We start from the raw sequence: 19,608 nt of genomic DNA, 5'->3' as shown, positions 1-19,608 counted from the left end.
TAGTTATATACAGTATAGTGTTGTAATGATATAGTTATATACAGTATAGTGTTGTAATGATATAGTTATATACAGTATAGTGTTGTAATGATATAGTTATGGGGGTCAGTATAGTGTTGTAATGATATAGTTATGGGGGTCAGTATAGTGTTGTAATGATATAGTTATATACAGTATAGTGTTGTAATGATATAGTTATATACAGTATAGTGTTGTAATGATATAGTTATATACAGTATAGTGTTGTAATGATATAGTTATATACAGTATAGTGTTGTAATGATATAGTTATAGTTATATACAGTATAGTGTTGTAATGATATAGTTATGGGGGTCAGTATAGTGTTGTAATGATATAGTTATATACAGTATAGTGTTGTAATGATATAGTTATATACAGTATAGTGTTGTAATGATATAGTTATATACAGTATAGTGTTGTAATGATATAGTTATATACAGTATAGTGTTGTAATGATATAGTTATATACAGTATAGTGTTGTAATGATATAGTTATATACAGTATAGTGCTGTAATGATATAGTTATATACAGTATAGTGTTGTAATGATATAGTTATATACAGTATAGTGTTGTAATGATATAGTTATATACAGTATAGTGTTGTAATGATATAGTTATATACAGTATAGTGTTGTAATGATATAGTTATATACAGTATAGTGTTGTAATGATATAGTTATATACAGTATAGTGTTGTAATGATATAGTTATATACAGTATAGTGTTGTAATGATATAGTTATGGGGGTCAGTATAGTGTTGTAATGATATAGTTATATACAGTATAGTGTTGTAATGATATAGTTATATACAGTATAGTGTTGTAATGATATAGTTATGGGGGTCAGTATAGTGTTGTAATGATATAGTTATATACAGTATAGTGTTGTAATGATATAGTTATATACAGTATAGTGTTGTAATGATATAGTTATATACAGTATAGTGTTGTAATGATATAGTTATATACAGTATAGTGTTGTAATGATATAGTTATATACAGTATAGTGTTGTAATGATATAGTTATGGGGGTCAGTATAGTGTTGTAATGATATAGTTATATACAGTATAGTGTTGTAATGATATAGTTATATACAGTATAGTGTTGTAATGATATAGTTATATACAGTATAGTGTTGTAATGATATAGTTATATACAGTATAGTGTTGTAATGATATAGTTATATACAGTATAGTGTTGTAATGATATAGTTATGGGGGTCAGTATAGTGTTGTAATGATATAGTTATATACAGTATAGTGTTGTAATGATATAGTTATATACAGTATAGTGTTGTAATGATATAGTTATATACAGTATAGTGTTGTAATGATATAGTTATATACAGTATAGTGTTGTAATGATATAGTTATATACAGTATAGTGTTGTAATGATATAGTCATATACAGTATAGTGTTATAATGATATAGTTATATACAGTATAGTGTTGTAATGATATAGTTATGGGGGTCAGTATAGTGTTGTAATGATATAGTTATATACAGTATAGTGTTGTAATGATATAGTTATATACAGTATAGTGTTGTAATGATATAGTTATATACAGTATAGTGCTGTAATGATGTAGTTATATACAGTATAGTGTTGTAATGATATAGTTATGGGGGTCAGTATAGTGTTGTAATGATATAGTTATATACAGTATAGTGTTGTAATGATATAGTTATGGGGGTCAGTATAGTGTTGTAATGATATAGTTATATACAGTATAGTGTTGTAATGATATAGTTATATACAGTATAGTGTTGTAATGATATAGTTATATACAGTATAGTGTTGAAATGATATAGTTATATACAGTATAGTGTTGTAATGATATAGTTATGGGGGTCAGTATAGTGTTGTAATGATATAGTTATATACAGTATAGTGTTGTAATGATATAGTTATGGGGGTCAGTATAGTGTTGTAATGATATAGTTATATACAGTATAGTGTTGTAATGATATAGTTATATACAGTATAGTGCTGTAATGATATAGTTATATACAGTATAGTGTTGTAATGATATAGTTATGGGGGTCAGTATAGTGTTGTAATGATATAGTTATTTACAGTATAGTGTTGTAATGATATAGTTATATACAGTATAGTGTTGTAATGATATAGTTATGGGGGTCAGTATAGTGTTGTAATGATATAGTTATGGTTATATACAGTATAGTGTTGTAATGATATAGTTATATACAGTATAGTGCTGTAATGATATAGTTATATACAGTATAGTGTTGTAATGATATAGTTATGGGGGTCAGTATAGTGTTGTAATGATATAGTTATATACAGTATAGTGTTGTAATGATATAGTTATATACAGTATAGTGTTGTAATGATATAGTTATGGGGGTCAGTATAGTGTTGTAATGATATAGTTATATACAGTATAGTGTTGTAATGATATAGTTATATACAGTATAGTGTTGTAATGATATAGTTATATACAGTATAGTGTTGTAATGATATAGTTATATACAGTATAGTGTTGTAATGATATAGTTCTATACAGTATAGTGTTGTAATGATATAGTTATATACAGTATAGTGTTGTAATGATATAGTTATATACAGTATAGTGTTGTAATGATATAGTTATATACAGTATAGTGTTGTAATGATATAGTTATATACAGTATAGTGTTGTAATGATATAGTTATATACAGTATAGTGTTGTAATGATATAGTTATTTACAGTATAGTGTTGTAATGATATAGTTATATACAGTATAGTGTTGTAATGATATAGTTATATACAGTATAGTGTTGTAATGATATAGTTATATACAGTATAGTGTTGTAATGATATAGTTATATACAGTATAGTGTTGTAATGATATAGTTATATACAGTATAGTGTTGTAATGATATAGTTATATACAGTATAGTGTTGTAATGATATAGTTATATACAGTATAGTGTTGTAATGATATAGTTATATACAGTATAGTGTTGTAATGATATAGTTATATACAGTATAGTGTTGTAATGATATAGTTATATACAGTATAGTGTTGTAATGATATAGTTATATACAGTATAGTGTTGTAATGATATAGTTATATACAGTATAGTGTTGTAATGATATAGTTATGGGGGTCAGTATAGTGTTGTAATGATATAGTTATATACAGTATAGTGCTGTAATGATATAGTTATGGGGGTCAGTATAGTGTTGTAATGATATAGTTATATACAGTATAGTGTTGTAATGATATAGTTATGGGGGTCAGTATAGTGTTATAATGATATAGTTATATACAGTATAGTGTTGTAATGATATAGTTATATACAGTATAGTGTTGTAATGATATAGTTATATACAGTATAGTGTTGTAATGATATAGTTCTATACAGTATAGTGTTGTAATGATATAGTTATATACAGTATAGTGTTGTAATGATATAGTTATATACAGTATAGTGTTGTAATGATATAGTTATATACAGTATAGTGTTGTAATGATATAGTTATATACAGTATAGTGTTGTAATGATATAGTTATATACAGTATAGTGTTGTAATGATATAGTTATTTACAGTATAGTGTTGTAATGATATAGTTATATACAGTATAGTGTTGTAATGATATAGTTATATACAGTATAGTGTTGTAATGATATAGTTATATACAGTATAGTGTTGTAATGATATAGTTATATACAGTATAGTGTTGTAATGATATAGTTATATACAGTATAGTGTTGTAATGATATAGTTATATACAGTATAGTGTTGTAATGATATAGTTATATACAGTATAGTGTTGTAATGATATAGTTATATACAGTATAGTGTTGTAATGATATAGTTATATACAGTATAGTGTTGTAATGATATAGTTATATACAGTATAGTGTTGTAATGATATAGTTATATACAGTATAGTGCTGTAATGATATAGTTATATACAGTATAGTGCTGTAATGATATAGTTATATACAGTATAGTGTTGTAATGATATAGTTATGGGGGTCAGTATAGTGTTGTAATGATATAGTTATGGGGGTCAGTATAGTGTTGTAATGATATAGTTATATACAGTATAGTGTTGTAATGATATAGTTATATACAGTATAGTGTTGTAATGATATAGTTATATACAGTATAGTGTTGTAATGATATAGTTATATACAGTATAGTGTTGTAATGATATAGTTATATACAGTATAGTGTTGTAATGATATAGTTATATACAGTATAGTGTTGTAATGATATAGTTATATACAGTATAGTGTTGTAATGATATAGTTATGGGGGTCAGTATAGTGTTGTAATGATATAGTTATATACAGTATAGTGTTGTAATGATATAGTTATATACAGTATAGTGTTGTAATGATATAGTTATGGGGGTCAGTATAGTGTTGTAATGATCTAGTTATATACAGTATAGTGCTGTAATGATATAGTTATATACAGTATAGTGTTGTAATGATATAGTTATATACAGTATAGTGTTGTAATGATATAGTTATATACAGTATAGTGTTGTAATGATATAGTTATGGGGGTCAGTATAGTGTTGTAATGATATAGTTATATACAGTATAGTGTTGTAATGATATAGTTATATACAGTATAGTGTTGTAATGATATAGTTATATACAGTATAGTGTTGTAATGATATAGTTATATACAGTATAGTGTTGTAATGATATAGTTATATACAGTATAGTGCTGTAATGATATAGTTATATACAGTATAGTGTTGTAATGATATAGTTATGGGGGTCAGTATAGTGTTGTAATGATATAGTTATATACAGTATAGTGTTGTAATGATATAGTTATATACAGTATAGTGTTGTAATGATATAGTTATATACAGTATAGTGTTGTAATGATATAGTTATATACAGTATAGTGTTGTAATGATATAGTTATATACAGTATAGTGTTGTAATGATATAGTTATATACAGTATAGTGTTGTAATGATATAGTTATATACAGTATAGTGTTGTAATGATATAGTTATATACAGTATAGTGTTGTAATGATATAGTTATATACAGTATAGTGTTGTAATGATATAGTTATATACAGTATAGTGTTGTAATGATATAGTTATATACAGTATAGTGTTGTAATGATATAGTTATATACAGTATAGTGTTGTAATGATATAGTTATATACAGTATAGTGTTGTAATGATATAGTTATATACAGTATAGTGTTGTAATGATATAGTTATATACAGTATAGTGTTGTAATGATATAGTTATGGGGGTCAGTATAGTGTTGTAATGATATAGTTATATACAGTATAGTGTTGTAATGATATAGTTATGGGGGTCAGTATAGTGTTGTAATGATATAGTTATATACAGTATAGTGTTGTAATGATATAGTTATATACAGTATAGTGTTGTAATGATATAGTTATATACAGTATAGTGTTGTAATGATATGGTTATATACAGTATAGTGTTGTAATGATATAGTTATGGGGGTCAGTATAGTGTTGTAATGATATAGTTATAGTTATATACAGTATAGTGTTGTAATGATATAGTTATATACAGTATAGTGTTGTAATGATATAGTTATGGGGGTCAGTATAGTGTTGTAATGATATAGTTATGGGGGTCAGTATAGTGTTGTAATGATATAGTTATGGGGGTCAGTATAGTGTTGTAATGATATAGTTGTATACAGTATAGTGTTGTAATGATATAGTTATGGGGGTCAGTATAGTGTTGTAATGATATAGTTATGGGGGTCAGTATAGTGTTGTAATGATATAGTTGTATACAGTATAGTGTTGTAATGATATAGTTCTATACAGTATAGTGTTGTAATGATATAGTTATATACAGTATAGTGTTGTAATGATATAGTTATATACAGTATAGTGTTGTAATGATATAGTTATATACAGTATAGTGTTGTAATGATATAGTTATATACAGTATAGTGTTGTAATGATATAGTTATATACAGTATAGTGCTGTAATGATATAGTTATATACAGTATAGTGTTGTAATGATATAGTTATATACAGTATAGTGTTGTAATGATATAGTTATATACAGTATAGTGTTGTAATGATATAGTTATATACAGTATAGTGTTGTAATGATATAGTTATATACAGTATAGTGTTGTAATGATATAGTTATATACAGTATAGTGTTGTAATGATATAGTTATATACAGTATAGTGTTGTAATGATATAGTTATATACAGTATAGTGTTGTAATGATATAGTTATATACAGTATAGTGTTGTAATGATATAGTTATATACAGTATAGTGTTGTAATGATATAGTTATATACAGTATAGTGTTGTAATGATATAGTTATATACAGTATAGTGTTGTAATGATATAGTTATATACAGTATAATGTTGTAATGATATAGTTATATACAGTATAGTGTTGTAATGATATAGTTATGGGGGTCAGTATAGTGTTGTAATGATATAGTTATATACAGTATAGTGTTGTAATGATATAGTTATGGGGGTCAGTATAGTGTTGTAATGATATAGTTATATACAGTATAGTGTTGTAATGATATAGTTATATACAGTATAGTGTTGTAATGATATAGTTATATACAGTATAGTGTTGTAATGATATAGTTATATACAGTATAGTGTTGTAATGATATAGTTATAGTTATATACAGTATAGTGTTGTAATGATATAGTTATGGGGGTCAGTATAGTGTTGTAATGATATAGTTATGGGGGTCAGTATAGTGTTGTAATGATATAGTTATGGGGGTCAGTATAGTGTTGTAATGATATAGTTATATACAGTATAGTGCTGTAATGATATAGTTATATACAGTATAGTGCTGTAATGATATAGTTATATACAGTATAGTGCTGTAATGATATAGTTATATACAGTATAGTGTTGTAATGATGTAGTTATATACAGTATAGTGTTGTAATGATATAGTTATATACAGTATAGTGCTGTAATGATATAGTTATATACAGTATAGTGTTGTAATGATATAGTTATATACAGTATAGTGTTGTAATGATATAGTTATATACAGTATAGTGTTGTAATGATATAGTTATATACAGTATAGTGTTGTAATGATATAGTTATGGGTTATATACAGTATAGTGTTGTAATGATATAGTTATGGGGGTCAGTATAGTGTTGTAATGATATAGTTATATACAGTATAGTGTTGTAATGATATAGTTATGGGGGTCAGTATAGTGTTGTAATGATATAGTTATATACAGTATAGTGTTGTAATGATATAGTTATGGGGGTCAGTATAGTGTTGTAATGATATAGTTATATACAGTATAGTGTTGTAATGATATAGTTATATACAGTATAGTGTTGTAATGATATAGTTATATACAGTATAGTGTTGTAATGATATAGTTATGGGGGTCAGTATAGTGTTGTAATGATATAGTTATGGGGGTCAGTATAGTGTTGTAATGATATAGTTATATACAGTATAGTGTTGTAATGATATAGTTATGGGGTCAGTATAGTGTTGTAATGATATAGTTATGGGGTCAGTATAGTGTTGTAATGATATAGTTATGGGGGTCAGTATAGTGTTGTAATGATATAGTTATATACAGTATAGTGTTGTAATGATATAGTTATGGGGGTCAGTATAGTGTTGTAATGATATAGTTATATACAGTATAGTGTTGTAATGATATAGTTATGGGGGTCAGTATAGTGTTGTAATGATATAGTTATATACAGTATAGTGTTGTAATGATATAGTTATATACAGTATAGTGTTGTAATGATATAGTTATATACAGTATAGTGTTGTAATGATATAGTTATGGGGGTCAGTATAGTGTTGTAATGATATAGTTATGGGGGTCAGTATAGTGTTGTAATGATATAGTTATATACAGTATAGTGTTGTAATGATATAGTTATATACAGTATAGTGTTGTAATGATATAGTTATGGGGGTCAGTATAGTGTTGTAATGATATAGTTATGGGGGTCAGTATAGTGTTGTAATGATATAGTTATATACAGTATAGTGTTGTAATGATATAGTTATGGGGGTCAGTATAGTATTGTAATGATATAGTTATATACAGTATAGTGTTGTAATGATATAGTTATATACAGTATAGTGTTGTAATGATATGGTTATGGGGGTCAGTATAGTGTTGTAATGATATAGTTATATACAGTATAGTGTTGTAATGATATAGTTATGGGGGTCAGTATAGTGTTGTAATGATATAGTTATGGGGGTCAGTATAGTGTTGTAATGATATAGTTATGGGGGTCAGTATAGTATTGTAATGATATAGTTATATACAGTATAGTGTTGTAATGATATAGTTATATACAGTATAGTGTTGTAATGATATGGTTATGGGGGTCAGTATAGTGTTGTAATGATATAGTTATATACAGTATAGTGTTGTAATGATATAGTTATGGGGGTCAGTATAGTGTTGTAATGATATAGTTATATACAGTATAGTGTTGTAATGATATAGTTATATACAGTATAGTGTTGTAATGATATAGTTATATACAGTATAGTGTTGTAATGATATAGTTATATACAGTATAGTGTTGTAATGATATAGTTATATACAGTATAGTGTTGTAATGATATAGTTATATACAGTATAGTGTTGTAATGATATAGTTATATACAGTATAGTGTTGTAATGATATAGTTATGGGGGTCAGTATAGTGTTGTAATGATATAGTTATATACAGTATAGTGTTGTAATGATATAGTTATATACAGTATAGTGTTGTAATGATATAGTTATATACAGTATAGTGTTGTAATGATATAGTTATGGGGGTCAGTATAGTGTTGTAATGATATAGTTATGGGGGTCAGTATAGTGTTGTAATGATATAGTTATATACAGTATAGTGTTGTAATGATATAGTTATATACAGTATAGTGTTGTAATGATATAGTTATATACAGTATAGTGTTGTAATGATATAGTTATATACAGTATAGTGTTGTAATGATATAGTTATGGGGGTCAGTATGGTGTTGTAATGATATAGTTATATACAGTATAGTGTTGTAATGATATAGTTATGGGGGTCAGTATAGTGTTGTAATGATATAGTTATATACAGTATAGTGTTGTAATGATATAGTTATATACAGTATAGTGTTATAATGATATAGTTATATACAGTATAGTGTTGTAATGATATAGTTATATACAGTATAGTGTTATAATGATATAGTTATATACAGTATAGTGTTGTAATGATATAGTTATATACAGTATAGTGTTGTAATGATATAGTTATATACAGTATAGTGTTGTAATGATATAGTTATATACAGTATAGTGTTGTAATGATATAGTTATGGGGGTCAGTATAGTGTTGTAATGATATAGTTATATACAGTATAGTGTTGTAATGATATAGTTATATACAGTATAGTGTTGTAATGATAAAGTTATATACAGTATAGTGTTGTAATGATATAGTTATACACAGTATAGTGTTGTAATGATATAGTTATGGGGGTCAGTATAGTGTTGTAATGATATAGTTATATACAGTATAGTGTTGTAATGATGTAGTTATATACAGTATAGTGTTGTAATGATATAGTTATATACAGTATAGTGTTGTAATGATATAGTTATATACAGTATAGTGTTGTAATGATATAGTTATATACAGTATAGTGTTGTAATGATATAGTTATATACAGTATAGTGTTGTAATGATATAGTTATATACAGTATAGTGTTGTAATGATATAGTTATATACAGTATAGTGTTGTAATGATATAGTTATGGGGGTCAGTATAGTGTTGTAATGATATAGTTATATACAGTATAGTGTTGTAATGATATAGTTATATACAGTATAGTGTTGTAATGATATAGTTATATACAGTATAGTGTTGTAATGATATAGTTATATACAGTATAGTGTTGTAATGATATAGTTATATACAGTATAGTGTTGTAATGATATAGTTATATACAGTATAGTGTTGTAATGATATAGTTATATACAGTATAGTGTTGTAATGATATAGTTATATACAGTATAGTGCTGTAATGATATAGTTATATACAGTATAGTGTTGTAATGATATAGTTATATACAGTATAGTGTTGTAATGATATAGTTATATACAGTATAGTGTTGTAATGATATAGTTATATACAGTATAGTGTTGTAATGATATAGTTATGGGGGTCAGTATAGTGTTGTAATGATATAGTTATATACAGTATAGTGTTGTAATGATATAGTTATATACAGTATAGTGTTGTAATGATATAGTTATATACAGTATAGTGTTGTAATGATATAGTTATATACAGTATAGTGTTGTAATGATATAGTTATATACAGTATAGTGTTGTAATGATATAGTTATATACAGTATAGTGTTGTAATGATATAGTTATGGGGGTCAGTATAGTGTTGTAATGATATAGTTATATACAGTATAGTGTTGTAATGATATAGTTATGGGGGTCAGTATAGTGTTGTAATGATATAGTTATATACAGTATAGTGTTGTAATGATATAGTTATATACAGTATAGTGTTGTAATGATATAGTTATATACAGTATAGTGTTGTAATGATATAGTTATGGGGGTCAGTATAGTGTTGTAATGATATAGTTATGGGGGTCAGTATAGTGTTGTAATGATATAGTTATGGGGGTCAGTATAGTGTTGTAATGATATAGTTATATACAGTATAGTGTTGTAATGATATAGTTATATACAGTATAGTGTTGTAATGATATAGTTATATACAGTATAGTGTTGTAATGATATAGTTATATACAGTATAGTGTTGTAATGATATAGTTATATACAGTATAGTGTTGTAATGATATAGTTATATACAGTATAGTGCTGTAATGATATAGTTATATACAGTATAGTGTTGTAATGATATAGTTATATACAGTATAGTGTTGTAATGATATAGTTATATACAGTATAGTGTTGTAATGATATAGTTATATACAGTATAGTGTTGTAATGATATAGTTATATACAGTATAGTGTTGTAATGATATAGTTATATACAGTATAGTGTTGTAATGATATAGTTATATACAGTATAGTGTTGTAATGATATAGTTATATACAGTATAGTGTTGTAATGATATAGTTATATACAGTATAGTGTTGTAATGATATAGTTATATACAGTATAGTGTTGTAATGATATAGTTATGGGGGTCAGTATAGTGTTGTAATGATATAGTTATATACAGTATAGTGTTGTAATGATATAGTTATATACAGTATAGTGTTGTAATGATATAGTTATATACAGTATAGTGTTGTAATGATATAGTTATTTACAGTATAGTGTTGTAATGATATAGTTATATACAGTATAGTGTTGTAATGATATAGTTATGGGGGTCAGTATAGTGTTGTAATGATATAGTTATATACAGTATAGTGCTGTAATGATATAGTTATATACAGTATAGTGTTATAATGATATAGTTATGGGGGTCAGTATAGTGTTGTAATGATATAGTTATATACAGTATAGTGTTATAATGATATAGTTATGGGGGTCAGTATAGTGTTGTAATGATATAGTTATATACAGTATAGTGTTGTAATGATATAGTTATATACAGTATAGTGTTGTAATGATATAGTTATATACAGTATAGTGTTGTAATGATATAGTTATGGGGGTCAGTATAGTGTTGTAATGATATAGTTATGGGGGTCAGTATAGTGTTGTAATGATATAGTTATATACAGTATAGTGTTGTAATGATATAGTTATATACAGTATAGTGTTGTAATGATATAGTTATATACAGTATAGTGTTGTAATGATATAGTTATTTACAGTATAGTGTTGTAATGATATAGTTATATACAGTATAGTGTTGTAATGATATAGTTATGGGGGTCAGTATAGTGTTGTAATGATATAGTTATATACAGTATAGTGCTGTAATGATATAGTTATATACAGTATAGTGTTATAATGATATAGTTATGGGGGTCAGTATAGTGTTGTAATGATATAGTTATATACAGTATAGTGTTATAATGATATAGTTATATACAGTATAGTGTTGTAATGATATAGTTATATACAGTATAGTGTTGTAATGATATAGTTATTTACAGTATAGTGTTGTAATGATATAGTTATATACAGTATAGTGTTGTAATGATATAGTTATATACAGTATAGTGTTGTAATGATATAGTTATGGGGGTCAGTATAGTGTTGTAATGATATAGTTATGGGGGTCAGTATAGTGTTGTAATGATATAGTTATTTACAGTATAGTGTTGTAATGATATAGTTATATACAGTATAGTGTTGTAATGATATAGTTATGGGGGTCAGTATAGTGTTGTAATGATATAGTTATATACAGTATAGTGTTGTAATGATATAGTTATATACAGTATAGTGTTGTAATGATATAGTTATATACAGTATAGTGTTGTAATGATATAGTTATATACAGTATAGTGTTGTAATGATATAGCTATGGCGTTCAGTATCTCACCATGCTGGATGTCCTTCATGTCCAGATGCAGACTGGACATCAGAATCCCCACCGCCTGAGAACGCTTGTTGTTCAGCAGTTTGACCACCTGCAGAGAGAGAGAAACATCAACACATGATAAACTCAGAGAGAAGGAGAGAGGGGAGAGAGGGGAGAGAGTGAAGGAGAGAGTGAAGGAGAGAGTGAAGGAGAGAGTGAAGGAGAGAGTGAAGGAGAGAGTGTGAAGGAGAGAGTGTGAAGGAGAGAGTGTGAAGGAGAGAGTGTGAAGGAGAGAGTGTGAAGGAGAGAGTGTGAAGGAGAGAGTGTGAAGGAGAGAGTGAAGGAGAGAGTGAAGGAGAGAGTGAAGGAGAGAGTGAAGGAGAGAGTGAAGGAGAGAGTGAAGGAGAGAGTGAAGGAGAGAGTGAAGGAGAGAGTGAAGGAGAGAGTGGGATAGTGAAGGAGAGAGGAGAGAGAGAGGACAGAAAGAGAGAGAGAAGGAGAGAAAGAGGGGGCGAAAGACCAGCGCGAGATGCACAAATCATGAGAAAACAAAAAGATCATTACTTGACACATTGGAAAGAATTAACAAAAAAACAGAGCAAACTAGAATACTATTTGGCCCTAAACAGAGAGTACACAGCGGCAGAATACCTGACCACTGTGACTGACCCAAACTTAAGGAAAGCTTTGACTATGTACAGACTCAGTGAGCATAGCCTTGCTATTGAGAAAGGCCGCCGTAGGCAGACATGGCTCTCAAGAGAAGACAGGCTATGTGCACACTGCCCACAGGTGGAAACTGAGCTGCACTTCCTAACCTCCTGCCCAATGTATGACCGGGGAGAGGGGAGGGGGAGGGCGGTGGGAGAAAGAGGGGGGGAGAGGGGACGGGGAGGGCGGTGGGAGAAAGAGGGGGGAGGGAGAAAGAGGGGGGAAGAGGGGAGGGGGGTGAGAGAAAGAGGGGGGAAGAGGGGAGGGGGGAGGAGAAAGAGGGGGGAAGAGGGGAGGGGGGAGGAGAAAGAGGGGGGAAGAGGGGAGGGGGGGAGGGAGAAAGAGGGGGGAGAGGGGTGGGAGAAAGAGGGGGGAGGGCGGTGGGAGAAAGAGGGGGGAGAGGGGTGGGAGAAAGAGGGGGGGAGAGGGGTGGGAGAGGGGTGGGAGGGCGGTGGGAGAAAGAGGGGGGGAGAGGGGACGGGGAGAGCGGGAGGGGAAGTTATTGCAAATGTATTTTAGAAGCCTGACATCCCAGTTACAAAGTCACATTCTCAACCTCTGATGTGATCAGTGGAAGGACATGTGGACCTGACCAACCTCTGATGTGATCAGTGGAAGGACATGTGGACCTGACCAACCTCTGATGTGTTCAGTGGAAGGACATGTGGACCTGACCAACCTCTGATGTGATCAGTGGAAGGACATGTGGACCTGACCAACCTCTGATGTGTTCAGTAGAAGGACATATGGACCTGACCAACCTCTGATGTGTTCAGTGGAAGGACATGACCAACCTCTGATGTGATCAGTGGAAGGACATGTGGACCTGACCAACCTCTGATGTGTTCAGTAGAAGGACCAGACCAACATCTGATGTGATCAGTGGAAGGACATGTGGACCTGACCAACCTCTGATGTGATCAGTGGAAGGACATGACCAACCTCTGATGTGTTCAGTGGAAGGACATGACCAACCTCTGATGTGATCAGTGGAAGGACATGTGGACCTGACCAACCTCTGATGTGATCAGTGGAAGGACATGTGGACCTGACCAACCTCTGATGTGATCAGTGGAAGGACATGTGGACCTGACCAACCTCTGATGTGTTCAGTGGAAGGACATGTGGACCTGACCAACCTCTGATGTGTTCAGTAGAAGGACCAGACCAACATCTGATGTGATCAGTGGAAGGACATGTGGACCTGACCAACCTCTGATGTGATCAGTGGAAGGACATGTGGACCTGACCAACCTCTGATGTGATCAGTGGAAGGACCTGACCAACCTCTGACGTGTTCAGTGGAAGGACATGTGGACCTGACCAACCTCTGATGTGATCAGTGGAAGGACATGTGGACCTGACCAACCTCTGATGTGATCAGTGGAAGGACATGTGGACCTGACCAACCTCTGATGTGATCAGTGGAAGGACATGACCAACCTCTGATGTGATCAGTGGAAGGACATGACCAACCTCTGATGTGATCAGTGGAAGGACATGACCAACCTCTGATGTGATCAGTGGAAGGACATGACCAACCTCTGATGTGATCAGTGGAAGGACATGACCAACCTCTGATGTGATCAGTGGAAGGACATGACCAACCTCTGATGTGATCAGTGGAAGGACATGACCAACCTCTGATGTGATCAGTGGAAGGACATGTGGACCTGACCAACCTCTGATGTGATCAGTGGAAGGACCTGACCAACCTCTGACGTGTTCAGTGGAAGGACATGTGGACCTGACCAACCTCTGATGTGATCAGTGGAAGGACATGACCAACCTCTGATGTGATCAGTGGAAGGACATGACCAACCTCTGATGTGATCAGTGGAAGGACATGACCAACCTCTGATGTGATCAGTGGAAGGACATGACCAACCTCTGATGTGTTCAGTGGAAGGACATGTGGACCTGACCAACCTCTGATGTGATCAGTGGAAGGACATGACCAACCTCTGATGTGATCAGTGGAAGGACATGACCAACCTCTGATGTGATCAGTGGAAGGACATGTGGACCTGACAAACCTCTGATGTGATCAGTGGAAGGACATGACCAACCTCTGATGTGTTCAGTGGAAGGACATGTGGACCTGACCAACCTCTGATGTGTTCAGTGGAAGGACATGACCAACCTCTGATGTGATCAGTGGAAGGACATGTGGACCTGACCAACCTCTGTAACCAACCTCACAACGTTGGTTACTACCGACTCTCATCCAAGGTCACGGTTTCTCTATTGACCTTTACCGGCCAGAACAGTTTCCTGACGGGAACAAAGTGACACCCACAGCTAACATTCAGGATAGGACGAACTTCCTGTGTACTTCATTGTCAGAGTAGGTGTTGCTCATTCCATCCCTCCTGCTTCAACCTGGCATCATATCTAAACGTCTGCTCTGTGACGTACCATATTCTTTCCATCCCTCCTGCTTCAACCTGGCATCATATCTAAACGTCTGCTCTGTGACGCACCATATTCTTTCCATCCCTCCTGCTTCAACCTGGCATCATATCTAAACGTCTGCTCTGTGACGTACCATATTCTTTCCATCCCTCCTGCTTCAACCTGGCATCATATCTAAACGTCTGCTCTGTGACGTACCATATTCTTTCCATCCCTCCTGCTTCAACCTGGCATCATATCTAAACGTCTGCTCTGTGACGTACCATATTCCTTCTATAATCAGAAACATGCCATTTCCTCTGTTTCCTCCTCAACAGCGCCCCGGGACAGTGTTGGCAGGCAATTAAGGAATGGAGAAAATAGCAAAGAAAAACAGTCTGTATATGATTATAAACGACTGGCGTCCATTTCCCCATCAGCAGCTGTAGCACAATGACCCACTCTCTGATTAAATAATTACCCTGTAGGAGGTGGAGAGACAGACCAGACGTTCTGCTGGGAGAGGGGACCTGACCTCACACAGGCCAGGTCTACTCGGAGAGAGAGAGGGGAACCCACGGTGACCTCACACAGGCCAGGTCTACTCGGAGAGAGAGAGGGGAACCCACGGTGACCTCACACAGGCCAGGTCTACTCGGAGAGAGAGAGAGACAGACCAGACGTTCTGCTGGGAGAGGGGACCTGACCTCACACAGGCCAGGACTACTCGGAGAGAGAGAGAGACAGACCAGACGTTCTGCTGGGAGAGGGGACCTGACCTCACACAGGCCAGGTCTACTCGGAGAGAGAGAGGGGAACCCACGGTGACCTCACACAGGACAAGTCTACTCGGAGAGAGGGGAACCCACGGTGACCTCACACAGGCCAGGTCTAATAGGAGAGAGAGAGGGGAACCCACGGTGACCTCACACAGGACAAGTCTACTCGGAGAGGGAGAGGGGAACCCACGGTGACCTCACACAGGCCAGGTCTAATAGGAGAGAGAGAGGGGAACCCACAGTGACCTCACACAGGCCAGGTCTACTAGGAGAGAGGGGAACCCACGGTGACCTCACACAGGCCAGGTCTACTAGGAGAGAGGGGAACCCACATTGACCTCACACAGGCCAGGTCTACTAGGAGAGCGAGAGGGGAACCCACGGTGACCTCACACAGGACAGGTCTACTAGGAGAGAGAGAGAGGGAGAGGGGAACCCACGGTGACCTCACACAGGCCAGGTCTACTAGGAGAGAGAGAGAGAGGGGGGAACCCACGGTGACCTCACTACAAGACTGCAGCAGTGTGTCTTAAAGCCAATTTATGCTTGATCTGAAAATGTGCAGAGCCCAGAGACTGGAACAGTGTGTGTTTACTGTGCAGAGCCCAGAGACTGGAACAGTGTGTGTTTACTGTGCAGAGACCAGAGACTGGAACAGTGTGTGTTTACTGTGCAGAGCCCAGAGACTGGAACAGTGTGTGTTTACTGTGTAGAGCCCAGAGACTGGAACAGTGTGTGTTCACTGTGTGCAGAGCCCAGAGACTGGAACAGTGTGTGTTTACTGTGCAGAGCCCAGAGACTGGAACAGTGTGTGTTCACTGTGTGCAGAGCCCAGAGACTGGAACAGTGTGTGTTCACTGTGTGCAGAGCCCAGAGACTGGAACAGTGTGTGTTCACTGTGTTTGCCCCGAAGACCAATAACGTTTGAAAACATTGTTTTTAGTTTGTGTCGTCTGATTTCGATCAGAAACTCAAGACAATGGACAGTGTTCCACTGTGATTCAGCACCACGTCGGTCTGCCTGGCACCCTGCGTCAGCGGCTGGAAACATTCTCCATCTAACAGTAGTCTATTACGTACAGACATAAACGTTCCCCTTCAGAGAGTCAACAGATGACCCGTGAATACGTCACCTTCTCTCGCTCTACCCCCCCCCCCCCCCCTCGGGTTGGTCGGTGTGTCGGCGTTTCACCAGGACCCAAACAACCAAGATCCAAATAAACAGACTCCGTAACAACGGCAGTTCTGCTCTACAACGTTATGGAGGAAATGGAAATGAGCTTCACCTGGATGGGACGACGTGGGAGGAAATGGAAATGAGCCTCACCTGGATGGGAGGACGTGGGAGGAAATGGAAATGAGCTTCACCTGGATGGGACGACGTGGGAGGAAATGGAAATGAGCTTCACCTGGATGGGAGGACGTGGGAGGAAATGGAAATGAGCTTCACCTGGATGGGACGACGTGGGAGGAAATGGAAATGAGCTTCACCTGGATGGGAGGACGTGGGAGGAAATGGGAAAGAACCTCACCTGGATGGGACGACGTGGGAGGAAATGGGAAAGAACCTCACCTGGATGGGACGACGTGGGAGGAAATGGGAAAGAACCTCACCTGGATGGGACGACGTGGGAGGAAATGGGAAAGAACCTCACCTGGATGGGAGGACGTGGGAGGAAATGGGAAAGAACCTCACCTGGATGGGAGGACGTGGGTAATGTTAGAGCTCTGGGACCGGATCGATCAAACGTCTGAGTAAGAGAGCTGATCTAGGATCAGTGCCTTTTAGATCGCAGTGTGTACTTGGTCAGGGGAGAACCTGATCCTAGAACAGCCCTTACGCTGATGCTTAAAAGAAGAAAAAGACAATGGCACCTTGTCTTACGTCTGTGACCATTATAGTCGGTCAAATGTGAATTGGGGGACACACAGTAAACAGAAGTGACTGTCTCTTTAAATTCCACACAGCCAGTTAGGAGCTAGAGAGGTGCTGACATCATCAGTCATGACATCAGACTGGGGTTAGACCAATGGAAAGAGGAAACAAAGGGGCTTCATCTCAGATCATTGATGAGGTAAAACCATATTGTTACCACAGTGTATGAAACTATACATACTTTGATAAGGGGGGGGGGGGGGATTTGGTGAATGAAACCCCTGAAACTTTTACCATGATATGTCCCTAAAATAAATGACAGCATATTTAGTCAATTAATTTAAAGTAAATATTATCAGGCTTTTCAATAAAACCAAATCGTAGTGGCATTACAAATAAAACAGTCTGTGTGTACTGCTGTGTTTTCTTTGAGCCAACTGGCCTATGACATCAGCGCAGGCATTTCACACATATCACATTAACACGTAGCCCTCATTTAATCCTCAGCCTTTTCTCTCCTCTTAACGTAAAATCAGGCTCCTTAAAACACATCTTCAAATCTGACTAAAACTGCAAAACAATTTGATAAATCCCAACGGAAACACTTCCTGTAGCTGGCACGCCGACCGGAATTAAAAACGAAAGAAAACATGTTCATTAAAATGAGATGGTTTCCTCGGTAACCTCCGGCAGCTAGCAGGGGATGAAGGACAGCATTTACTCCAATCAGCATCTAAGGAAATGTTTTAAACACGGAGGTCAAATCGCTGAAACAACATTAAAATTCCCAAAACACTTTATTTGGTAACTCAAATAGCCTCCAGATTCAGGTCTAACCACAAGACAACTTTAGGAGAAAAGTGACAGGGCTTCATCTTTAAAATAAGACATAAGAAAAGATTGGCTCAGGAAACTAGTATTTTAAATGGCAATATTTAATAACGGGGACTGAACCCTCAGACTATACAGGCCGGGACCGAACCCTCAGACTATACAGGCCGGGACCGAACCCTCAGACTATACAGGGCGGGACCGAACCCTCAGCCTATACAGGCCGGGACCGGACCCTCAGCCTATACAGGCCGGGACCGAACCCTCAGACTATACAGGCCGGGACCGAACCCTCAGACTATACAGGCCGGGACCGAACCCTCAGACTATACAGGGCGGGACCGAACCCTCAGACTATACAGGCCGGGACCGAACCCTCAGACTATACAGGCCGGGACCGAACCCTCAGACTATACAGGCCGGGACCGAACCCTCAGACTATACAGGCCGGGACCGAACCCTCAGACTATACAGGCCGGGACCGAACC

At 34.7% G+C, this 19,608-nt stretch overlaps 1 protein-coding gene across 2 annotated transcripts in view; it reads right to left on the bottom strand.

Moving 5' to 3' along the window:
- The window catches only part of fmn2b (formin 2b), a 150,307-nt gene that overhangs the window by 83,991 nt on the left and 46,708 nt on the right, over positions 1–19,608 (bottom strand). For both annotated transcript variants that reach the window (XM_090218029.1, XM_090218030.1), the window contains one exon: positions 12,551–12,638. In XM_090218029.1, the coding sequence (XP_090074155.1) occupies positions 12,551–12,638 (88 nt within the window). The remainder of the gene's footprint in view (positions 1–12,550; positions 12,639–19,608) is intronic.

Source organism: Oncorhynchus mykiss, chromosome 23 (genome assembly GCF_057628025.1).
Source record: "Oncorhynchus mykiss isolate SJ-2025 chromosome 23, ASM5762802v1, whole genome shotgun sequence".
In the NCBI taxonomy this organism is placed as follows: domain Eukaryota; kingdom Metazoa; phylum Chordata; class Actinopteri; order Salmoniformes; family Salmonidae; genus Oncorhynchus; species Oncorhynchus mykiss.
This window is presented reverse-complemented; position numbering and strand designations above follow the sequence as displayed.